This window comes from Tupaia chinensis, unplaced genomic scaffold (genome assembly GCF_000334495.1).
Source record: "Tupaia chinensis unplaced genomic scaffold, TupChi_1.0 Scaffold000610_1, whole genome shotgun sequence".
Taxonomy (NCBI): domain Eukaryota; kingdom Metazoa; phylum Chordata; class Mammalia; order Scandentia; family Tupaiidae; genus Tupaia; species Tupaia belangeri.
Genome location: NW_006160129.1, coordinates 1,783,985 through 1,810,233, shown reverse-complemented (window position 1 = coordinate 1,810,233; position 26,249 = coordinate 1,783,985). Strand labels below are relative to the sequence as shown.

The following is a 26,249-nucleotide window of genomic DNA, read 5'->3' as shown; positions in this document are numbered from 1 at the left end:
TATATATATATATACACACACACACACACACACATAATGTGTGTATATGTATGTATGTGTGTATATATATATATGTTTGTGTGTGTGTATATATATATATATATATACACACACACAAACATATATATATATACACACATACATACATATACACACATTATGTGTGTGTGTGTGTGTGTGTATATATATATATATATACACACACACACACACAACCTGTTGATAGGCAAAAATAGTGGAAAATTTTGATAAATTTTTACCACAACAAAAATGTAATATCTTTAATGATGAGAAAAACACATGAAGTTAGGCAAAATTTACTGGGGGAAAGATATCTCAATGCAGTGCACTTAACCGCACCAAGAGGCAACCTTATTATTATATTCTTTAGAGAGATTGTTTCACCGTGATGCCTAGGCTGATTTCCAGTTCATAATTCTGCTTTATCCTCCTGAGTAACTGGGATTACAAACATGTGCCACTGTCCTCAGCCTCCTAATTTTTTAATGTAGAAGCTTAGGTTAATGATTTATGAGACCTTTTGGTTTTCTGATATAGGTTTTTAAATTTAAAGGTTTTTTCCTCTAAACATTACTTTAGTTGAATGTCATAAATTTAGATTTGTTGTGTTTTCTTTCTTCTCTATTTTAATTGCCATAGGGCATGTGCACTTCCAGAGAGAGACAGAGAGAGAGGGAGAATGCACTCCCCAATGAGGTGTGATCACACCACAATCATTTTTTTAAAAAAATAATTATTTTATTTAACTTCATTCATTCATTCATTTAAATTTGACCAGAGAGGGACAGAGTGAGAGAGAGTAATAGAGAGAGAGAGATGGAAAGCAAGTCTGAGACTCAAACGCAGTCAGCCATGTGGGAGTCCAGCACCCTCAACTACCACACCACCTGCCAGCACCAAACCTTTTCCACCATTTCTCTATCCTTTCTTCATGTTTGGGGCATGCACACATATGCCCAGCAAGTTTTTCAAGCCACTGAGTCTGGGATTTGGGATTTGAACTGCAGTTGGCAATATAGGATCCAGCTCTCTTAGTCACAGGCTACAGGGCTGGCCTTGACTTGTTACGTTTTTACTCATTTTCAAATATTTTCTTATTTCCTGTTTGATTTCTTCATGATCTATTAGTTACCTAGACATTTATTGTTTAATTTTTCAATGTTTAAAAGATTTCCTTGATTTCTTTTCTGTTGTTGGTTTATAATTCAGTTGTGGTTTGGGAACATGCTTTGTTTGACTTCTGTCAATTGAAATGTATTGAGACTTGTTTTATGATATAGCATTTAATCTGTCTTTGGAAATGGTCCCTGTGCATTTGAAAAGAATGTATATTTTATAGTCATTGGGCTGAATGTTTTATATAATCAGTTGAATTGGTTGTTCAGGTCTTCTCTATCTTTGACTATATTCTGTCTAATTGCTCCATCAATTATTGGGTGGATCTGGACTAAATGACCTTACTCTGTTTTTCTGTCAAGTTTTTTTTTATCCTGTCTGACAGTCTCTATCTTTTGGTTGGAGTATTTAAACCATTTACATTCAATACAATTATTGATTTGTTGGATTTACCTTTGCCCTTTTGCTATTCATACTCATTCTCATAAGTCTTGTGTGTGTGTATTCCTCTCTTACTCTTTCTTTCTTCTTTTTCAGGTTTTCTCTATAGGCTATGTGACTTCACCTGAGAGAGACAGTGAGAGGGAAAGTGAGAAATCACCTCTGGAGGATGGCCATGCCACAATCCTATATCGTTCATTCTCCTCTCAGGATTTTGACCATGCATACACATGCACTGATGTGATTTTTCAGGCCACCAGGTCTGGGACTCGAACTGCAGTCAGCCATGTGGGAGTACAATGTCTTAACCACCATGCTACCTGCTGGACTCTGGTAGCTTTTTTTTGTGCCAGATATTTTTAATGTATTTTTAAAAATTCCTTTGTCAATATTTTAGCTTTTTAAAAATGTTTTTCTTGGGGCCAGAAGGTTATGTGGTGGCTAAAGTGCTGGCCGACCGCAGTTAGAGTCTTGGACCTGGTGGCTTGAAAATCATGCCAGGTGTGTGTGTGTGTGTGTGTGTGTGTGTGTGTGTGCATGCACGCACACATGTGTGTGCACGCATGGTCAAAATCCTGAGAGGAGAATGGAGGAGAAGGGATTGTAGTGTGGCCATTCTGCCAGAGGGTGATTCGTCACTTCCTCTTTCTCTCTCTCTCTCTGGCAAGTGCACATGAAAAACAAGGTTTTTTTTTTTTTCCCAGTTTTTGCTCTAGGTTTAATTTACTATAATATTTCAGATTAATACTAATTTCTGTAAAAATATAGAATAGGTTAAGTAGTAATCTATAGTTTCATTTCCTCTTGCCTCCTGTTTATTATCGTCCTGTATATTGTCTATATGTGTTATGAATCCAACAATATAGTGTTACAGTTATTGCTTTTTGTACAGCTTTATTTCATTTAAAGTAGCTAAGAAAAGAAATTAGAAAATATGTTTCTTTTAGGATTTTTTTTTTGAAGAGGTTTTTGCTATAGGGCGTGTGCACTTGCCAGGCAGACAGAGAGAGACAGAGACAGAAAGCGAGAACTCACCCCCTAGGGGGGATGGCCACGCCACAATCCCTTCTCCTCCATTCTCCTCTCATGATCTTGGGCACATGCACACATGCACCCAGCATGAGTTTTAAGCCACTGGGTCCGGGACGCGAACTGCGGTCGATTACATGGGAGTCCAGCAACATAGCCATTACGCTAACTGCTCGTCCCATCTTTTAGGATTTTTTTTATCAACTCACTTATTTAACCATTTCTGGTACTCTCTATTTCTCTGTGATTATTCATGTCATTGTCTAGAGTCAATTCTTCAGTCTCAAGCATTCTTTTAGTATAATTTTTTAAAGCAGGTTTATTAGCAGTGAATTCTTTCAGTGTTTGCTTATCTGGGAATATTTTTTTTAGCCTTCATTCTTGAAGAATAGTTTTGTGGGATATAACATTGTTGTCTTTTTATTTGAGTGCTTTAAATAAGTCCCTTTTGTCTTCATGTGAGAAGTCAGTCATTAATCATTAACTGTATTGATTTTCCTTGGTACAACTTGAGTAGTTTCATTACTTTATGCTTTCAAATTTTTTTAAAGCATTCTTTCATTTATTTAATTAATTAATTAATTAATTTTAATTTGACCAGAGAGGGACAGAGAGAGAGAAAGTGTAAAAGCAAACCCCCAGGTCCAGGACTCGAACCATGGTTGGCCATGTAGGAGTCCAGTGCTGTTAACCACCATGCCACCTATTGGCCCCATACTTTATGCTTTTAATAGTTTGACTGTGTTATGTCTATGTGTAGATCATTTTGTAATTTTTTTTCCTTGAGATTTATTGAGACTATTGGACATATGGTTCAATTTTTTCCCATCAAATTTGGGAGGTTTTCAGCTATTGTTTCTTCAAATACTTGTTTAGCCTGTTTGTCTCTCTCCCTTGGGCACTCTTATTATACAAACATTGGTATCCTTGGTCATATTACACAGTTCTCCAATACTCTTTTTTTTTTTTAAGAGAGATTTTTGCTATAGGGTGTGTGTGCTCACCAGGGAGAAAGAGACAGAAAGCGGAAATCACCCCTTAGGGTGGATGGCCACGCCACAGTCTCTTCTCCATTCTCTTCTCAGGATTTTGGGCATGCACACCCATGCGCCTGGCATAAGTTTAAACCACCAGGTCCAAGACTCAAAACTGTGGTTGGTTACATGGGAGTCTAGTGACATAACCATTACGCCATATGCTGGTCCCTTTTTATTTAATTTTTTTTGTTTGTTTTTGTTTTTGTTTTTGCTATAGAGCATGTGCATTGGCCAGAGACAGAAAGAGAGTGAGTGAGGGAAGATGAGAAATCACCCCCCCAGAGGCAATGGTCACACCACAATCCCTTCTCTTTCATTCTCCTCTTATGATTATGGGCATGCATGTGTATGTGCCTAGTGTGCATGTGGTGTGTGTGTGTTTAAAGAATTATTTTTTATTTAATTTTATTTATTGTCATTATTTTATTTTTTATTTTTTTAAAGTTGACCAGAGAGAGACAGACAGAGAAGGAAAGTAAGAAAGCAAGTTGCCAGATTTGGGACTTGAACCACATCCAGCCATGTGGGAGTCCAACTGCCTTAACCACCATGCCACCTGCCAGTGCCCATACTTGGTGTGTTTTTGAAGCCGCCGGGTCCTGTACTCAAACCACAAAGTCAGCCATGTGGGATCCAGGGCCTACCTCCACTCCACCTGATGGCCCAACTCTTGTTTATTTTTATTCACCTGTTTTCATTTTCCTCAGCTGGCTTATCTCAGTTGACCTATCTCTGAGTTTGCTAGTTCTTTCATTTGCCTGTGCAAATCTATTGAACCCCTCTGGTGAATTTTTCATTTCAATCATTGTGCTTTCCAAATCCAGAATTTTATTTGATTTCTTTTAAAAAATTATTTCTTTCTCTTTATCGATAGTTTCTTTTTGGTGATGTAATTCTCTTTAATGCTTTAGAAATGATTTCCTTTAATTCTTTGAAAATATTTATAAGCTATTTAAAGTTTTGTCCTAGTAAGTCTACCATTGAGGTTCCTTATCATTTCTGTGTTTTTTATTCCTTATGTATGGACCATAGTTTATTTTTCTCTCTCTTCTTTTTCTTTTTTGGTCAAAAATATTTTATGCATTTTTTTATTTTAGTGTTTAATTGCCACAGGGTGCCTGTTCTTGTGTACAAGCACATAAGAGAGCACCCCCAAATGGGGACGTGGTCACCCTGCAATTTTTTCTCCCTCCTTTCTCCAGCCCATTAAGACTTTGGATATGCATATACGTGTGCCTAGCATGTTTTTCAAGCCCAGGGGCAGGATTCCAACTGTGGTCAGTCATGTGGGATTCATATCCTTATCCCTATGCACAGTACTTAACTGGTGCATTATGGGGTCAGCCCATGATAGTTTAAGCTTTTTTTTTTTAAACATACATACATAAATTTATTTATTTACTTATTTGTTTGTTTGTTTAATTTGACCAGAGAGGGACAGAGTGAGGGAGAGGGGGAGAGAGAGGGAAAGTGAGAAAACAAGCTGCCAGGTCCAGGACTCGAGCTATGGTCAGCCATGTGGGAGCCTAGTACCCTTAACCACCACACCATCTGCCTGCCCCAGCCCATGATATTTTAGATAATATAATATGACACCTCTGGTCTTTAGATTTTCCTCTTCCTCATCCTGAGAGTTTGTTTTGTTGCTATTTGTTGTTGTTTAGTGACTTTCCTGGACTAATTCTGTAGTTTCTATTCTTTATCATGTGTAGCCACTGAAGTTTCTACTACTTTAGCTGAGTTGTGAAATAATAATTTAACAGATATTTTCTTACATGCTTTACACCAACATGTCTCTCATCACCTGCTTTTCTTTAAACTAATTTATCTCCCATCATTTCCAAGAAGCACTGTGTGTGCTGGGGCAGGCTTCTTTTTTTTTTTTTTTTTTTTTTTTTTTGACAAACTCCTTTGGGGGATGGAGCTTTCTTAAATGGGTGAGCTCTGAGACAGATGAAGTAATCTGTGAATAGAATTTTTGTAGAATGCCAAACAGAGGAATAATGACAGTTCTCCAAGGATGAGGCTTTTGTCTCCTGTGCCTGCAAGGCTTCTAGCTTCCATAGCTGCTGTGGTTCTGAAGCTGCTGGTTTCCAAGGCTGCTGTGGAACTAAGAGGAGGAAGTTGGAAATTGGGAATTGGATGAGTTAAAAATACCATAAAGCCCACCATTCTTACTAAGATTCAGATTTTTTTCTTGAATAGATGCTTATAGGCTTGTTATAAGACTGGTTAGTTCTGAACAAGTTGATTTTGATAATTTCTAACTGTGCTGTCAGACTTTCTGGAGAAGTGAATTTTCAGATGTCCTTCATCATTCTAGAAATGCTTCCTGATCTGTGGTTTTTTGTTTGTTTGTTTGTTTGTTTGTTTTTTTGAGAGGTTCTTGCTATAGGACATGTGCGCTCACCAGAAAGAGAGAGACAGAAAGCAAGAAATCACCCCCGGGGGGGATGGCCACGCCACAATCCTTTCTCTCTCATTCTCCACTCAGGATCTTGGACATGCATGCACACGTGCCCAGTGTGAGTTTAAGCCACTGGGTCCGGGACTCCAAATGCAGTCGACTACTGGGAGTCTAGCGATATAGCCATTATGCCAACTGCTGGTCCCACCCAATCTGTGTTTTTAACCACTGTCTATATTGCCTCTCCATATAATATATACATATGTTTGTGTGTGTGTGTGTGTGTGTATAGTGTGTGTGTGTGTATAGTGTGTGTGTGTGTGTGTGTATAAGTCTCTAAATAATGGCCTGTGTGTATTTATTGGCAGCCATGAAAGTCCACTTTTTGATTTCATTGAGAGCTGCTTGAGAAACAAACATGAAATGGTTATTTATGAAGCTGCATCAGCTATCATCCATCTTCCTAACTGCACTGCAAGAGAGTTGGCACCTGCTGTTTCAGGTTAGTTGTATTCTTGATAGCTAGTTTTTGTTTATATTCAATAAAGTTTTTACTTGAAGTTCTGTAGGTCTGCAGAATAGATATTATGAATGATTTTTTGGGGACAGTAAATGGCATGGTAGTTAAGATGTTGAATTCCTACATGGCCAGTTATGACTTGACCCCTGGACTAAGCAGCTTGAATAATCATGCTGGGTGCATGTGTGTGTGTGTGTGCCCAAAATCTTGAAGGAAAATGGAGGAGATGGGATTATAGCACGACCATCCCGCAGGGGAGTGATTTCTCACCCTTCCTCTCTCTGTCTCTTTTGCAAGTGCATGTACCCTATGGCAAAAATATTGAAAAGAAAGAATGATTTTGAACCTTAACGCTCTATATATTTCATTCTGTTAGCTTATATGTAGATAATTTTAGTTTTTTATTCTTTTTTTGACATTTCTGTTTCTCCATATAAACCTTTTGACAAAATTTTATTTAGAAGACAAATAACTTCAATGCTTTCCATTTTTTATGATACATGATGAAATCAGAAATATTCACAGCATTTTTTTTTTTAAGTCCTTCAACTTTTCTGTAGCTCTCCTAAGCCAGCCTTGAGATATGCAGCTGTGAGGACCTTGAACAAGGTAAAGTGTTCTTTTGCTAACTGACTTAAATCAGTGTTTGATTGAGAAACATTAAATGTGAAACATTTGGCTTTCTCTCCAAGGTGTGTGTGTGTGTGTGTGTGTGTGTGTGTGTGTGTGTGTATGGGCTTTACTTCTACAATACCTCCCTTGTATTTGTGGCCTTAATTGTCAACCAGTTTTCACTCTTACTCAGCTGAAGATTATAACTCATTTCTGGCTTCTAGGTGCTTTAATTTCAAGAGCCATTCTGTCCTAATGGTGACGACCATTAGTCACAAGTGGCTCAATTTAAGTGAATTAAAAGTAAATAAAATAAAAAAGCTAGTTTCTCATTTATACTAGACACACTTCTTGTGCTCATAGCCACATGTGGCCAGTGGCTTTCATGTTAGTAATGATGCAGAATACTTTTATCATTGGTGTAAGTTCTCTTGCACAATACTGCTGGTATACAGCAGTACTGTCCAGCAGAAATCCAGCATGAGTCACATATGCAATTTAAAATTTTGTAGTAACCACATTAAAAAAAATTTTAAGATGAAATTAACTTTGAATGATATGTTATTTTTTAGGAATTATTTTATGTAATTTTATTTATTATTATTATTATTTAATTTGACCAGAGAAAGAGAGGGAAAATGATAATGCAAACTGTCAGGTCTAGGACTCAAACTGTGGTTGGCCATGTGGGAATCCAGTGCCTTAACCACCACACCACCTGCTGGCTCCATGGGTTATATTATTTGTCCTAATATATTAAAATGTCATCTTGATGTGATCAGTATAAAAATTATTAGAGATATTTTGTCTTTTTTTGTATTAAGCTTTTGACATATAGTATATATTTTATACTTATAGCATATTTTAATTTGGATTAGCCACATCTCAAATGCTTAATAGCCACATGTGGCTATTGGGTGCCATTTTAGACAATATAGATCAGTATAGATACAGAAGCACAGAATAAATTAACCATAAAAAGTACCAAAAGCCGGGTATGGTGGTGCACTCTTTTAGTTCCGGATATTTGGGAAGCTGAGGCAAGGAGGATCATGAGAGAATGAGACCCTGTGTAAACATCACACCATACACACAAGCTGATGCCCACATAGACACATGCACAGGGAAAAAAAAAGCTGAAATAAAATTTTAATGTGGTGGACGACTTGTCATAAGGCAGTACATGCCGACTTACACATTTATTGTATGGACAACAACAACTTATACAATTTATTGTATTTTAAAGAGTCAATATTGTTTCATGATCCCTCATCTGTAGTCTTGGAGCCAGATGTGTCTCAAATTTCCCTTCTTTGTGAATTTTACAAAGGTAATTTGGTGTACTCTCCAGTGTTCAACTCCACTAGGTCAGAAGCAACACCCTACCGTTAAGACACATATTTCTGCACAAAATACATGATGATCCTCATTAAGTGGGATAAATTAGGACTTAAAATAGTTTTACATTACTTTTTGTCATGTTTTTCTTTTAAGTTAGCATGTATGCCAATACTTTGCTTTGCAATGTTTTCACGTTCTTAGAATGGTGGGAAAGGGATTCTATAAACTAATACTGGGATAGACAGAGAGATGGAACTATATCAGCAAAAGCAGGGAATCAGGAGAGTGGCAGACATGTTTTAGTATCATGGGTAATTCACTGGCTGGAGTTTGCTTGTTTAAATATAGAAGTGTTTTCTTTCTTCCTTTTGTTTTCTTTTTTTTTTTTTTAAGAGATTTTTGCTGTAGGGTACATGTGCTCACTGGCGAGATAGAGACAAAGAGAAGCAGAGAGACAGAAAGTGAGAAATCATCCCCTAGAGGGAATGACCACACCACAATCCTTTTTCCTCCATTTTCCTCTTGGGATTTTGAGTATGTATGTAGACATCCCTGATGTGAGTTTTAAGCTGCTGGGTCCAGGACTCAAACCATGGTCAACTATGGGGAGTCCAGCGATATAACTATTACACCATCTGCTGGTCCCTCTTTCTTTTGTTTCAATGCTAGAGTTGTGCATGCACATGTCTGAGAAAGAAAACACCCCCTAAGTGGGCTAGATAATACCTCAGTTCCTTTTTCCTCCATTTCTCCATTGTATCAGGTTACTGGGTATGCATGCGTGCACCCAGCATGTTGCCACTAGGGTTAGGATTTGAAACATGGTTGACCATGTAAGTCCTGCTTCCTCCGCAGCACATAAACACTGCATCGCAGGGTCAGCCCTACAGAAGTGTTTTCTGAGCAATAAGATATTAAAAATCTTTGCTGAGCAGTGTTTACTATGTTAGATCCTATTCTCAGAGAGCCTAACATCTACTTAGGCACATTTACTTTAAGATAGTACAGGCTAACCATAGTAAAAGACAGACTATGTTATTATCATAAAGGTTGTAGGAATCCAACAAAAGGGAGTAGTAATATGCTGTACTGTGGCAATTGATCATTTATCAAATAATAGAGCACACCTTACTAATTAGGAACATTCTTCTTGAAACAGTTACTTTTAACCTATAGTGTTACCTTTGGGTTGCCACTTACCTTAATGAAAATTTAAGTTCTTGCCTTTATCAATAGCAATTTGCATAATTTTTTTTCTTGCCCTTCCACAAGGTGGCAATGAAGCACCCCTCTGCTGTTACTGCCTGCAATCTGGATTTAGAAAACTTGATCACAGACTCAAACAGAAGCATTGCAACGCTGGCCATTACTACACTCCTCAAAACAGGAAGTGAGAGCAGTGTGGACAGGCTCATGAAGCAGATATCTTCATTTGTGTCTGAAATTTCAGACGAGTTCAAGGTAGGAGTTTCAACATGATCACATTTTCTCCCATTCTGTGACTTGTCTATTTCTTTTCCTAATAATGTCTTTTGAAGAGAAATTTTTACTTCTTAAGTCGAATTTGTCAATGTTTTTTCACAGTCATTGCTGTGTCCTAAGTAACCTTTATCTACCTGTAACTCATATTCTCACATATTCTAAATACTTTGTTTTTAACTTTTACATTTTGACCTATGTGGTCCTACTTGAATTAATGTTTGTCTTGTTTTTCAGTTATTCTAGCATAATATCCAGTTATTCTAGCATAATTTGTTGAAAAAGACCCTTTATCCCACTGGAATGCTTTGACATCTTATTTTGAAAGCTAAAGAACCATATAATTATAGTTATATTTCTGGTCATCTTATCATGTTCCACTGATCTTCTTGTCAATACAATTCCAGTACCACACTGTATTGATTAACATAGGCTTATGGTTCCTTTTAAATGTCAAGTAGGTGTGATCTTCCATCACTGCCATGCCACCAGCTGGTCCTTCTTTTGACTTTTCTTATGATTTTTGTCATGCAAATAAAGTTGTTTTTTTTTTTAATGTCACATTTGTCAGCCTTCTCCTCTGTTGCATTTGACTTTTGGGTTATGATGAGAAAGTCTTTTACTTCAGGTTATAGAGGAATTCACTCATGTTCTCTTCTAATACATTTATAGTTTCATGGTTTACATTTATATCTCTGATCCACTGGATTTTATTCTTCTTTTTTTTTTGGAGAAGTTTTTGCTATAGGGCGCATGCGCTCGCCAGACAGAGACAGAGAGACAGAAAGTGAGAAATCACCCCCCAGGGGGGGATGGCCACGTTGCAATCCCTTCTCCATTTTCCTCTCAGGATCTTGGGCACGCACGCACACGCGCCTGGTGTGAGTTTAAGCCACCAGGTCTGGGATGCGAACTGCAGTCGACTACATGGGAGTCCAGCGACAGCCATTACGCTAACTGCTGCTGGTCCCTGGATTTTATTATTCTATATGATGTGAGAAGAAACTGATCCAGTCTTGCTCAGTGACTATCCAGTTGCCCTCTAAAATATTATTTAAAAGACCATCTTTGTGATTTGACACATCATCTTTAGCATATACTAAAGCTTCCTGAGCTTTCTATTCTGTTTTATTGTTCTGCTTATTCATATATAACTGCCACATATTATTTTACATTTAGAAACTTTGTAGGAGATAGTAAAATTTGTTAGCCACCGATTATAACTGTTTTTATTGTTTTCTTAACATCTTTTCTTTTCTTTTTTTTTTTTTATTTTTTGAAGAGGTTTTTGCTATAGGGCGCATGCACTCGCCAGACAGACAGAGAGAGACAGAAAGCGAGAAATCACAATCCCTTCTCCTCCATTCTCCTCTCGGGATCTTGGGCACGCACGCACACGTGCCCGGCGTGAGTTTTAAACCAATGGGTCCGGGACGCGAACCACAGTCGACTACGTGGGAGTCTAGCAACATAGACATTACGCTAACTGCTGGTCCCAACATTTTTCTTTTTCTTATGAACTTTAGCATCAACTTTCCTAGGTTCATAAAAAAAACTCATTGGCATTTTCATTGGGATCAAACAAAATTTATGTTAATTTAGGGGAGAACAGACATCATCATGATGTTGAAGCATCCTAATCAAAAATAAGGCATGTCTTTTAATTTATTTAAATCTACTTTTGTGCCTTTCAAGAATGCTTTATTGTATTTTTATATTACTTTTGAATGTTTTTAAATTTTTATTCCTAAATATTTTTTCGGTTGTCATTATAAATTTTTTATCCATTATATCTTCTAACTAGTTATTACATATTTATATAAAGTGTTTTATGTAAATTTTATATTCCGCTCCTTGCTGAATTTAACCATTATTAGTTTTATCATTGATTCTCTAGGTTTTTTAGATATACTATCATGTTACCAAAAAATAAAGATAGTTTTGTTTTGTCTTTTCCAATTCCTATCCCTCTAATTGTTTTCTTTTCTCTTATCTCATTGCAATGGCTAGTAGCTCCAGAATAATGTTAAATAATAGTTCAGATAGTAGCATTCTTGCATTGTTTCTGATTCTAATGGGAATGCCTCTCAAAGTTCTCGTTAATATGGTGGCACCATGATGAAATAGGATCTCTACCAAGAATGCAAGAATAGTTGTCAATTCTCATAGTCTCTGCATTTCTGTACAACTTGCAAGTTAGGCATTACCTGCCTTTTGTTTCCAGCTTCCCAAGTTTGTTCCATTTATGTGGTATAAGATATCTTCCAGCCTTAACAGATAGCATCTTCCTCTAAAGTAAGGGGCAGATTTCCTTACAGCCCTGGAAAATACGGGTAGTATTCCTTCTGAAGCAAAAAGCAAACATGTTTACTGTCTTTACCGTCCTGTATAATAGTGATTTCCTTAGAATAAAGGATAGGCAAGCTTACTGTGCATTGTAAAATATATGAGTTTTATTTCTCAGGTTTTTTGTCCTGTAATGTAACCCTGCATTAACCCACTGTAGTTGTGGCTATTATCTGGATGTCTTTGCATTATGGAATACTCAGGAAATTAGTCCCAAAATGCTGATACTCTAGCTATTGTTACTGATGTAATTAATTGTGTTTCATCTCTGACCCAGGAGTTTTATGATTTCTACCAGCATGTAAGAAATTGTGGCAAGGTAACTTGAAGCTGCAAGTAGGGTAAAACTGTACATCCTTCACATTTCTTGACATTGTTCTTTAAAACTGGTGGGCCAGTCCATGGCATGGTGGTTGAGGTGTCTGGATCTCACATGGCACACTGCATGGTTCAAATCCTGGACCTGATGGCTTGAGAAACACTCCAGGCACATGTTTGTGTGCACCAAAATCCCAAAAGGAGAAATGGAGGAGAAGGGATTGTGGTGTGACCGTTCATATGGGGGGTGCTTTCTCATTCTCTCTCTCTCTCCAGTGATCACCCATGCCCCTCTGGCAAAAAATTAAAAAAAAAAAAAATTGTGATAAAATTCTCCTAGAGGGATTAGCAGACAGTGTAATGGTTACGTCACCGGACCCTCATGTAGACTGTGGTTTGAGCCCCAGACCCGATGGCTTAAAACTCATGCCAATGGGACCAGCAGTTGGCATAATGGTTACATTGCTGGATTCTTACATAGTAGACTGCAGTTGGAGTCCTGGATCTGGTAGCTTAAAACTCATACTGAGCACGGGGCCAGCAGTTGGCGTAATGGCTATGTTGCTGAACTCCTGTGTAGTCGACCACAGTTTGAATCCTGGACCTGGTGGCTTAAATGCATGCCAGGTGCATGTGCATGTGTGCCCAAGATCCCTAGAGGAAAATGGAGAAGAAGGGATTGTGGTGTGGTCATCCCCCTTGGGGGGTGATTTCTCGCTTTCTTTTTTTTTTTTTGGAGAGGTTTTTGCTATAGGGTGCGTGCGCTCACCAGAAAGACAGGATGGCCACACTGCAGTCCCTTCTCCTCCATTCTCCTCTCGGGATCTTGGGCACACATGCACACGCGCCTGGTATGAGTTTTAAGCCACCGGGTCCGGGACGCAAACCGTGGTCGACTACATGGGAGTCCAGCGACATAGCCATTACACTAACTTCTGGTCCCTGATTTCTCGCTTTCTATCTCTCTCTTGTCTCTGTCATTCTGGCGAGTGCACACACCCTATAGCAAAAAAACGTTCCAAAGACAAAAAACAAAAAACTCATACTGGGCTCATATGCGTGCATGCCCAAGATCCCAAGAGGAGAATGGAGGAAAAGGGATTGCAGCATGGCCATTCCCCAGGGGATGGTTTCTCTCTTTCTGTTTCTCTGTCTCTCTGGCGAGTGTATGCACTCTATAGCAAAAATCTCTCTTTAAATAAAAGAAAAGAAAAAATGCCAGGCACATATGTGTGCATGCCCAAAATCCCAAGAGGAGAAGGGATTGTGGCATGGCCATCTCCCTCATGAAGTGATTTCTCACTTTCTGTTTTTTTGTCTCTCCGGCAAGTACACGCACCCTGTAGCAAAAATCTCCATGAAAAAAAAAATCCTCCTAGAAATCATTTTGTGAAATAATTCCTGGCTAGTATTCACTGTTTCATCTATGGAAACCAATCTGTTCAAGCTTTTATCTTTACTGTTCACTATGTAATTTTCTTATTGTTTGGAGGAGAGGGGTGTACCTCTTGAAAACTTCGCGTTTATATTGCTTTTTATTTTTTCTGGGGTTTCCTTGCTTATCTTTCATGAAAAACCGTTGTTGTCATTTTAGATAACTATAGTGCCTCTTTAACTTGCAGGAAATCAGAGGAAAAGTATCCCTAGTAGGTAAAGTTATAAAGATGAATGTCCTTTCTGTATTTGTGTTTTATAGGTAGTGGTTGTACAGTCTAAGGTGAATGTTCTGTTTGTCTACAGGTGGTGGTTGTACAGGCAATTAGTGCGCTCTGTCAGAAATACCCTCGAAAGCACAGCGTCATGATGACTTTCCTCTCCAACATGCTCCGAGATGATGTAGGTAGACTACTTTTTGTTAAAGTTTATTCTGAGAGTTAGAGGTCACCCTGAACAGGGTTCATCTCATACCTAAAATGTTTCAGGTCCACTTAGGATCTGAACCATGGTCTTCTGTGTATTTCCAGCACTGCAGAGCAGCATCCTACCACCCATACCACAGCAGCTGTGCAGTAGAATATTCTTTAATTGTAGGAAGTTGCTCTCTTAAATTTTTATGATTGCCATTAAATACTGTAGTGTTTTAAGCAGTTTTTTTTTAATCATGTCATTATGTTTCTCAAGTAGTATATACTTAATTGTGGAAACTGTCTTATTACTAAACATGCCATTGCTTTGCATTCCCTCTTAGAGAAACAACACTTACGTTTCTTTTGTAAGGAAGGGAAATGAAATTTGAAGATTTTAAGCATGAGCCTTAGAGTATAAGAGTTTTTCAAAAAAAAAAATGTCCTTAGAATGAATGGCAATTTTATCTCTCTCTCTTCTTTTTGGCCAGGGAGGCTTTGAATACAAGCGGGCCATTGTGGACTGCATCATCAGCATTGTGGAAGAGAATCCTGAAAGTAAAGAAGCAGGTCTAGCCCACCTTTGTGAATTCATTGAGGACTGTGAACACACTGTTCTGGCTACCAAGATTCTACACTTGTTGGGCAAAGAAGGCCCCAGAACACCTGTCCCCTCCAAGTATATACGCTTTATTTTTAATAGGGTCGTTCTGGAGAATGAGGCTGTCAGAGCTGGTGAGTCGTTGGAACACTGAGAATGGTGTAATTGCTGATCTTTTGAAATACTTAAGAGAGAGATAATGAAATTGGAAAATGAAGTTGCAAGATCTACCTGATATCAAGGATCTTGGAGCATACTTAGGGCCAAATATGTAGCTCTTAGTACTCTACTTTTCACCTGATTTTTGCCTTAGATTAGAGACAAATGACCCTTGACTTTCAGTATGGTAAGAATGCTATTATGCCTCATCCATTTCTTTTTTGGAGTTAGAGCCACGAGTATAAATACCTGTGGAATTTGTTGTGTGTATGCATATTTTTTTAAGTTACTCTTCTCTAATGTTCTTTCCCCTTAGCTTATGAACGAGTCCAAATCTCTCTCATTAAAAACGTAACCCCTCCTGTGATCCTTTGTATCTTTCTAGCTACTGACTATACTTTTCTTCCCCTCTCAGATAGACTTGTAGTCATTACTGGCTGCCTCCATGAACTCATTTTCCTTTTCCCTTCAATTCTATATACTCTATTGGGTTGTTGGGAAAGTTATTACGCATTTTTGCATAGAAAAACATAGAAAAATACACCATGACTTTTCTGACTTTTCTCTCTCCCTTAAAAACCCGATGAATTTTTTAAAATTTCTAAACTGGAAATTCTAAATTGGAAAAATTAGGTTAGAAACTTTAATACTCTTATCTTTGTTTGCCTTCTAGTCCATTTGATATGCTGCTGAATAAACATTCATGAAACCTTTTTCCTTGGTTTCCACAATAGCCTTTTTCCTCATTCTTTTTTTTTTTTGAGAGGTTTTTCGCTATAGGGCGCGTGCACTCGCCAGACAGACAGAGAGAAACAGAGAGACAGAAAGCGAGAAATCATCCCCCAGAGGGGATGGTCACGCCGCAATCCCTTCTCCTCCATTCTCCTCTCGGGATCTTGGGCACACACGCACACGCGCCCGGCGTGAGTTTTAAGCCACCGGGTCCGGGATGTGAACCGCGGTCGACTACGTGGGAGTCCAGTGACATAGCCATTACGCTAACTGCTGGTTCCCTCTCATTCTTTAATCTTATTTATAGAACTTCTCTTCTTAGGCCCATTTCTTTAAATATTCATCCTCCTTAGGGTTTTATCCTTTCAACATATTCATTTTACTAGTGATCATTTTCAGAGCTCTGCTGATAGGCTGTGACTTTCCAGTCATGTCTTTGTGAACCACCTGTCCAGCTAGCTAAGACACTTCAAATTCAATCTGAAATTCAAACTATTCAAAACTAAAATCCTGGGGACCAGCAGTTGGTGTAATGACTATGTCGCTGGACTCCCACGTAGTCGACCGTGGTTCAACCGGCGTGAGTTTTAAGCCACCGGGTCCGGGATGTGAACCGCGGTCGACTACGTGGGAGTCCAGTGACATAGCCATTACGCTAACTGCTGGTTCCCTCTCATTCTTTAATCTTATTTATAGAACTTCTCTTCTTAGGCCCATTTCTTTAAATATTCATCCTCCTTAGGGTTTTATCCTTTCAACATATTCATTTTACTAGTGATCATTTTCAGAGCTCTGCTGATAGGCTGTGACTTTCCAGTCATGTCTTTGTGAACCACCTGTCCAGCTAGCTAAGACACTTCAAATTCAATCTGAAATTCAAACTATTCAAAACTAAAATCCTGGGGACCAGCAGTTGGTGTAATGACTATGTCGCTGGACTCCCACGTAGTCGACCGTGGTTCAAGTCCCAGACTCGGGGGCTTAAACTCATGCCGGGTACATGTGTGTGTATGTGCCCAAGATCCTGAGAGGAGAATGGAGGAAAAGAGATTGTGGAATGGCCATCCCCACTAGGGGTTGATTTCTCACTTTCTGTCTCTCTGTCTCGCTCTCTCTTTCTGATGAGTGCATGTGCCCTATAGCAAAAACCTCTCCAAAAACAAAACCATCAAATAAACAACGAGAAAAAAAAAAACAACTAAAAATCCTATTTTACAGCCTCTCTCTATTCTTCAGCAGAGTTCTATCAACTCTGTCCCCTTAATGTTTCCTCTCTTTCTTTTCTATTTTCATGTGTGCTAACTTATGCTCTCATCCATTTCAAATTAACTAGTGTGATTGCTTTTAGTTTCACACATACTCAGTCTATTCTCCACACTGTGCTTAAAAAAAATAGAAAGTGGTATTTCAAATATACAAACTTATCCCATATTTAATATCCTTAAATAATTACTGAGATTAAACCCATTTTTGCCTTGTCTCTTAGTCTCTCATATCTCACACAGGTCCTATCTTTAGCCTTGCTTGACTGTCCAGTAATAACCATGTTTTCCTCTCTGGGCAGAAGGCATTTATACTTGTTCTCTCTTTGCCTCTATTACTCTCCTTGCCTTTTTCATCTGGCCAGCTTTTAAGTGCTCTTCAAAATTTAGCTCATGTAATAGGTGTTCAGCCTTGTCGTCTTCACTGCCAGTTCTGATTTAAGTTCCCTTTTCTGTACTCACATGGTGTACTGGATATAGTTCTACCATGGACTTTCAAATCTATGCATGTACTTGTCTTTTAACTTACCTGTCTTTCCCCATAGAATATAATGCCTTGAGGCCAGAGACCGTATCTTTGACTCTTGTTCTTAGCAAGTTAGTTGAGCAATGAGTTTTTGTAGAATGAAAGGAATTTTAATAATGTTTCTTTTTATGCTTAAAATGAGATGTTTGAAATTAATCACATCAGTGTGATATGTAAGATGGATGGGGCTGTAGCTCACATAGAAAATGTGTATTTTTTTTTCCTTAATACATGGAGGATTTTCCTATTCAGAGTTCTCTTGAACCTACAGAATTCTATTGACGTTTAAATGTATCAACAAACAGTGAGATGATGAACATGGGGATGCTTCTCTAATATTTTTTAAAATGATTATTGCTTAACTCAGAAATATTTATGTTACTTTACTTTATGCTTCATCATAGCTGCTGTGAGTGCTTTGGCTAAATTTGGGGCTCAGAATGAGAGTCTTCTCCCAAGCATCCTTGTACTCTTACAGAGGTAAGTGAAAGAATTTTTTTTAAAGTAAGAATTCCATATGGCTAAAAAATGAAATCCTCATTGTACATTACTGAATGCATTGAAAAGCCTAAGAGTATAGCTGATAGAGCAAGTTGGGGGGGTAAATGACATTATTTTTCTCTTTCTAGTAATCATGTACATGTTAGGTACATGTGAAATAGGACTTTGGATCTCTCTTACATGATTTTGATAAAGTGACTTAAATACATGTACCTCAATTTGCAGAATAGGCACTAACTTCAGAGAGATCTTAGGAAATTTATCTTGAAGAGCTGAAAATATTCACTTACTACGGTTTCATGACTCACTACGTGATGAGAAGACTTGCCTTAGCAAATACTCTGTGATTGTATCTTGTCATTGAAGCAGCTAAACGACAAGCCAAAGGCTAGCTGGTTTAAATTTTTTAAATTGCATTTGAGTAGGTACAATGGATTCTGAATGCTGTTAATCTCTTTAGTAGTCTTAGAAATTATAATATTACCTTGCTTTTAGTTTTATTTTAAATTGATAAATAATGATTATTCACATTAATAGGGTACAGTATGATGTTTTGATAAATGTTTTGATGTAAGCATTCATTTTGTAATGATTATAGAGAAGTCTAAGTTTTCATTGGGGTCATGTGGTTGCAGATCCAAGAATAGATGCTAAACTGCCATCTCACGTCATTGTGTTCTTTCTAATTATTTTAATGCTTCCTTATGTAATGGTTTTGATTCATAATAATAGTATTTCTTTAGTAATTCAAAACAGGGTCAAGATTTGTGGAAACTAGAAGCTAATTTTAGCTATTGTTGAGTGCTTTCATAAAGGTGGTATCAGATGACCTGAATCATGTCCTTTTGGTTTGGTGATAAAGCTTCTGAAAATCTTTAGGGTATTGTGACATGCCTGTACTGTTTCCCCTGGACAGGTGCATGATGGACACTGATGACGAGGTCCGGGACAGAGCTACCTTCTATCTCAATGTGCTGCAGCAGAGGCAGATGGCACTGAATGCCACATATATCTTCAATGGTAAGTGAGAGCCAAGAATGTAGACAAATACACTTTTGTTCCCTAAATTGTGTCTTGGGAGCATATTTTATGATGATGTGCATATGAACTGACTTCACTAGGCAAATGCTTGGTTTTTGTCTTTGAATGTACTTCCATTTCTAGAGAAATCTATGTTTATGAACATATTTTCTGATTTGGGAATAGTAGTACCTATGAAACTATCCATAGGAAAATATGTCTTAAAGTATTTAAGGGCTCAAAGAATACTCTTTATTCTTTGTTCTTCTCAGAGTTCCCTTTTGGGTCGGTTTATCTTTTTTCTCTTTTCTATGCTCTCACTATTCCCTCATGGTTGTGTTTTTTTCCTGGGAGGTACTTATTTTTGTTACATTGTTTAGGCTCTGCTCCCTTGTTTCTTTGAATGAAACAAGGCAATTTATAAGCTTATAAGGCAGTTTTTTATATAATAGCATTTATCTTTAATAATTTAGGTTATAGTCTCTGGTTATATTTCCTCTTCCTTCAGAAAGTTTTGATAAATATTACAAATCTGGGCCTATATGGGTCCTCAGATTGATAAGATGTAATAATGCTGTGGGTCCTCTGTGTCTCACAGGTTTGACGGTCTCTGTACCAGGGATGGAAAAAGCCTTACACCAGTACACACTGGAGCCTTCAGAAAAACCCTTTGACATGAAGTCTATTCCTCTTGCCACGGCTCCTGTGTTTGAACAGAAAGCAGGTACTGGGAACAGCTAACTCAGTTACCATTTCTTTGTATAAGTAGTTTTGCTGAACTAGTAAATATTAGTGTATTTTCCAAAATATAAAATATAGAAAACATTAGCATATTTTTCTCTAATAGTTTTATTTGTTACTCTTTAGTCTTTTAGATCTAAGATAGAAGTTATTTTTTATTTAGGGTTTTAAAATAAATCTAGTTTTTACATAAAAGCAAGAATGTGGTATGTGTACCAGTGAAAGTTTTTTCTCTTTTTTAAAATGTAGCGTGGTATACAGCATTTGAAATTAGTTGTGTCTGTGTTCCCAGGGCAGTAATAGTGCTGTCACCTACTGTGTTTATGTTCTGGAGTTTGTTATCTCTTAATTAATTGATTGTGCTATTGGAGGTTTGTCTTGAAGGAGTTGTGTAATGGGACAAGATCATAAAAAATATCCCCAAAGAATATCTAATTTTAAAAAATAAAAGAAACAAAGCAAAGAATATAAAGGAAGAAAATGTTTAGTGGTTAGAACATAGAACCGGAAATGAATTCTTAATCTTAATAAATGATTATTTTTCAACATTTTAAATTTTTTTATTGATACTATACAAACAACTTTCTCTATTTTGACCATGGAAAGATTTTTCTTATAAATTACTCTTCCTTTTATGAATAGTGCTATTTTTCTTTTTCTTTTTTTTTTTTTTTTTGAGGGGGATGCACTCCAGTCCATCTAAACCACATTCTGTGTTTTTAGGGCTTGATTTATTATTTTACACATATAATTTGAGTGCTCCCCTGTGTCCTCCACTCCAAAAGGATAACAAAACTTATAGGTATGATTTAGCAATAGTTCATTATGTAGACATTTCTTCCCTTATCTCTGTCTGCATTGTTAGGTACTTGATAGTGGGAGGGAAGTTGATTCAATTGGTTGTATCTGTCTTTGTAGAAATCACACTTGTGGCTACTAAGCCAGAGAAGTTGGCTCCTTCCAGGCAAGACATTTTCCAAGGTATGATGATTGAAGTAATAATCTTGCCCCTAGGCAATTTAAATATAATAAAGTCCACTACTTTTATTCTATTTGATTAATTCTCAGTATACACAATCTTACATAGCTAAAGATCACAGTTGCTAGGGCTGCCTGGAATCCATAGAACTCCAATTTTCTAATTGCTAACTTACTAACTGGGAATGTTGGTCTTATCTGTATCTTAATAGGGAATTCAAATTCTAAGAAGTCAGAAATTTAGTTTCCTTTTTGCTTTTAGTAGTTAAATGTATAAATTTACTTACTTAAAAGATTATTTTATGGTTCCCATAGCTTAGTTGTTAAGAGAGCCAAATTTCGCATGGCTAACCACAGTTCGAATCCTGGACCTGTTAGTTTGAAAAACACGCCAGATGCATACATTTGTGCCCTAAATCCTGACAGGATTGAGGTGCAAAGGGGAAGAGACTGTGGTATGATCATGCCTCATTGGGGGGTGCTTTTTCTGTCTCTCTCACTGTCAGTCTCTCTCTCTCTCTGGTAAATGCCCATGCCCTCTGGCAATTAAAAAAAGATTACTTCACTAATGCTTGGGAACATATTGAGTGTTCAACTATTACTAAGGCTATGGAAAATAAAACAATTTAGGCATCCAGATCAGTCTTTCCCTGTCTTTTTTATAACTTACTTTCTTCCTTCTCTCTCCATTTTTCCTTGATAGAACAATTGGCTGCCATTCCTGAGTTTATGAATATTGGGCCCTTGTTCAAGTCTTCTGAGCCTGTTCAACTTACAGAAGCAGAGACGGAATATTTTGTTCGCTGTATCAAGCATGTATTTACAAATCACATTGTGTTTCAGGTGAGATAAGTATCTTTGGCTCCTACAGGGACTTTAAATATAAACTGGTGTGTTCTGAGACAAATCTCAGTTCCCCTTTTGGTTCTAGTTCCTTTTATAGGGAATTAAGTTGGCAGCACTTCAGGTTTTCTTTCCTAATACAGTGCTATAGAGATCCCTTCATTACCATGGATAATTCTTGATAGTTCAAGTATAAAAGAACATAAAACTGAAATGTCTGAAGAAGTTGAACAACAAAAAGTATTACCTATGTTTTAAAATCATCATTTAACAGTAGGATATATTAACTTGTTTGTTCAGAGAACTTGGATTTGACAGCCATCAGACTTCTACCATATTGTTTGGCAGAGCTCAATCTTAGGAAAGAGGAAAGATTGAATATAAACAAAAAATCCTTTAGAATAAGGCTATGCCAGTTGCCTAAAGAAAATGTAGCAAGAGACCTACAGTGCTATTTAGAGAGTGAAGGAACAGTGAGTTCAGAAGTACAGAAGGTACAGAGCTGAGTTATGAGTGGGAAGGAACAACTTGCTTGAAAATACTTCTGATCCTTTACAACTTTTTAATTTGCTGGCTTTTTTAGTTTGACTGTACCAACACTCTCAATGACCAGCTACTGGAGAAAGTGACAGTGCAGATGGAACCATCTGATTCCCATGAAGTGCTGTGTTGTATCCCAGCCCCGAGCCTCACTTACAATCAACCAGGAATATGTTATACCCTTGTTCGTTTGCCTGATGATGATCCTACAGCAGGTACTAACCCACAAGAGGGAGGAGCTACTTATGTAATTAAAAATGCATTACCTCTTGAGCCCTTAAAATGTCAGAACAACTGCTTTGCATTCTGGAATGTGGTTCTTTTCAGAGTTTAATGTAGTGATAATATTTATTTATTTATTTACTTAGAAACTTGGTTACTGCTATAGAAATAGTAATCTTAAAACTAAGTCTGAGTAATATCTGCTGCACATTTAATCTTTAAAGAGAAATGGAATATACACAGTGATAACCCAGAAGGAACTTGGGGTTTGTTAGAACGATGTAACCACCTAGTGAGGGTTCATATACTTGATGTCTACTGTGAAAGATCATGTATCTACTTTCCAGGGCTCCCTGGAAAAACTTGGTTATGTAGTAGAGTACTGGCATTTTAAATGACTGGCATCATTTTGGGAGCTCCTGTAGCATTAAGGCTGGCTTCTGAGAGTATGTCTTAGACCACTTGGTTTTGCCAACCACCATCTTCTTAATTCTCTACTTGATTTATATACAGTCTTTGTGTGCATCTATGTACTCAAAGGCTGCATATAAATCTTAGGGAATACTCCTAAAAAGAACCAGCTGCTTGTACTGATAGTAGTATTTACAAATTTGAGGGTTTACGAAGATCTTGTTACCTTTTACTATGTATGTCAGGTATTTGTTGTACTTGCTTTCTTTTCCCCATTTTCCCACCTGAGTCCTTCCCATATTCACTATAGAATATTCACAGCTATAACCCAGTTTTCACAGAAATAATCACACACATCACATTTACGTTTTGAACAATTTTTACTACTAGTAAGTACAGGAAAAACAGAGGTTAACAAAATTAACAAATATTGGGGAAGTTACAGAGTTACAAGAAATCATAAAAGTACTAGGAAATAGTTATCCCTGGTCATCATTCAGTTACATTTGGGGCTTAACCTGCTTTCTTTAGCCCCTCTCCTAACTCCCTTTGCAGATGTTGATTCCTGGGAGCCACTGCCCAATCTTATCTGAGTTGGGTGATAGACCAGGCTACTCAGACTCTAGCACGAGGTAGATTCAAGTTGGCACCATTGCTGGGTCTGAACCCCAGGTTGTTCCTTCTGGCCCTGGGTGGAACGGCACTTCTCCTGTAGAGAGGGAGTGCAGTTCTACTGGGACCACAAACCCCTGGGTAGGAAGGCACTTTCCTATCTGGCCTCCTATGTTTCTCCTTTGAGCTTTAGGCCATCTGGCTTTCACCTTTAATTACCTCCTTTATCCCTTTGTGAGGTTTCTCTAGTTTTAATTTCTTTGTAGTTTCACTTTCTCTCCTGGTCTGTTTCTCTCTAGTTGGATTTGTTTGAATTGTGCCCACTAGCCAGTAATTAAGTTGGCTTTACTCTTTAGTAAAGCTAGTTTTATTCACTAACTTCTTTAATACGTCTCATCAAGTTTATGTTTTTTAAAGGATGCCATTACTTTGCCACTTAATTTCAGAGGAAGTAAAATGCTGAACCCATTGAAGAATCAAACCCTTCTCAATTGAGAGTACTCGGTCCTCCCATTTCCCCAGTTTCACTTTGATAACCAATAACTCAGGTGCCTAATGCCCCAGGGAGTAGTCTTAACAAAATCCAGTAAGTACAGTTTCACAATACTAAGATACACAAAACAGCAATATTAAAATTACATAAATTACATATAGTACAGGAAAACAACAACAACAACAAAATGCATTTCCACAAGAGAGGAAGGTTTTCTCGCCCCTCTTCACAAAGGAGTTCATTTCTTTTTAAAACACAGATCTTATAAATTAGCCCAGAGGTTTTAACCTTTGGTCTGCTGGCTATGGACTCTTTTTGCTTGATTGATAGTTCATTTGATTTTTGTTTATGAAAATTTGGCATTTACAGAATGTTTCTTTTGTGTTAAACTCAAAGGGTTTCCTGATCAGTGCTGGGACATAGTTATAAATTCTTTGTCAGTTCATCTTGTAGAAAAGAAAGGAAATCTCTCAACACTTGGACTTCTAAAATTTTCTTAGCCATCAATTTATACCTGCTTAAAAATAAACTCCTTTCTATTCTTTAGTTTTTGTCAGAAATTCTCAAATTGTTAGCCTATGGCCAATCTGAAGTCTCTGCCATGTAGTGAATAAAGGGTAGTATACAAGGGCATAGATGGTATATAAGAGTCTTTCACCCCATTCTTTCATTTTAGCATTTTTCCATCATATGTAGCCCAGATTTCATCAATCTCAAGATTTATTTGTCACATCTCCAAAAATTAGAAATTCTTGGTTGTGATTTTCTTCAGCTTGAAAACAGTGTAGCATAATAGAAAGGAATGTAGGTGTACTAGACAGATAGGAACTTAAATTCTGGCCCTGCTCTACAATGACTGATCTTGGATAGGTCATTTGATCCATGTAAGCCTACTGGGAGTGTCATAGGATGAAAGAAAGTAAGTAATGTGGTTAGCACGATGCCACATTCACAGTAAAACAATAAACAGAAGCTATTATTGTTTAATTCTGGAACTATCCACTTTCTCCTTCTCTCCTAAAAATCAAGACTTTTAGTTTACACATTCTCCAATCTCTCAGAAAATTGTTTCATCAGTTATTACACTCTTCATTATATCTTTGAACTTTCCCATTCCCCATTTTATAAATGTACTCTAGTCGAACAATTTGGCTTAACCCAATATCAAGATACTACTGTAACAACTTCTCTCAAAGTTTAGGCAATATCTTGAAAGAGTGATCAACATCATAGGTCTCAATTTAATTAGACTGACTAATTAAGAAAATTACTACTTTACCCCTTATGTTTTAGAAAACTCTTCAAGGTAACATTCCTTCTGAGCACCTGTCCTTATTCAGCAACTTTCTTTTCACTGAATATTTATTGCACCAGCAACAACATATGTGATACATACAACATTCTACCAGTTGTCTTCCACTTTGGACCCCTTTAATTCCCATACCTATTAAGCATTTTATTCCACTACCTATTTAGAACCATCCTACTCTCCATATTGCTCTTATCATTGAACTATCTGGCTTTATTCCATCATGTTTCTTATTCCATTTCAACAAATGAAAGAACTCATTGTGAAACAATCTCTTCAGTAGAAAACATCCATACTAAGACCAGCTTTAACAGTACATGTATATGAGTTTCTTTCCTCTGTTTTTCATTAGGGAAACTGCCTGCCATGTAACAAGACCTGATTCTTCCGTACAATTCACTTCTTGACTTTCAGCCTACACTGGAATGCCATCTGAATGTAAGCTACCATAGCACTCTGGTGGACTCAAGGGTCTTTTCTGAATCTCTAGACTTCCATCCCTTATTTTTTGTGCGGCGTTAATCATATTACTTCTAGGAATTTTGTATTAAACCTACAACTTCAGTTAGGAAAGCTTTACATCAGAATTTTTTTACTTTGACTCCCCTCCACCCACTTTAATGACTCTTCATGAAACTCATTCTTCCAAGCTATGTGTTTAATCACATTTTCACTCAAATCCTATGAAAACAGAATTGATAGAAAATTATTAGTTAATCACTATTTCCCCTTCTTTTATCACTGAAATCTGTTTTAGTCTCACCTTAAAATCAATATTCCTGTGATTT

At 37.4% G+C, this 26,249-nt stretch overlaps 1 protein-coding gene across 3 annotated transcripts in view; it reads left to right on the top strand.

Annotated features, from left to right (window-relative positions):
• Window positions 1-26,249, top strand: part of COPG2 (coat protein complex I subunit gamma 2) — a 159,026-nt gene that overhangs the window by 77,093 nt on the left and 55,684 nt on the right. For all 3 annotated transcript variants that reach the window (XM_006158835.3, XM_027775874.1, XM_027775875.1), the window contains 11 exons: window positions 6,420-6,553; window positions 7,113-7,180; window positions 9,797-9,985; window positions 14,408-14,503; window positions 15,003-15,246; window positions 18,196-18,271; window positions 19,209-19,312; window positions 19,911-20,036; window positions 20,972-21,034; window positions 21,735-21,874; window positions 22,458-22,629. In XM_006158835.3, the coding sequence (XP_006158897.1) occupies window positions 6,420-6,553; window positions 7,113-7,180; window positions 9,797-9,985; window positions 14,408-14,503; window positions 15,003-15,246; window positions 18,196-18,271; window positions 19,209-19,312; window positions 19,911-20,036; window positions 20,972-21,034; window positions 21,735-21,874; window positions 22,458-22,629 (1,412 nt within the window). The remainder of the gene's footprint in view (window positions 1-6,419; window positions 6,554-7,112; window positions 7,181-9,796; window positions 9,986-14,407; window positions 14,504-15,002; window positions 15,247-18,195; window positions 18,272-19,208; window positions 19,313-19,910; window positions 20,037-20,971; window positions 21,035-21,734; window positions 21,875-22,457; window positions 22,630-26,249) is intronic.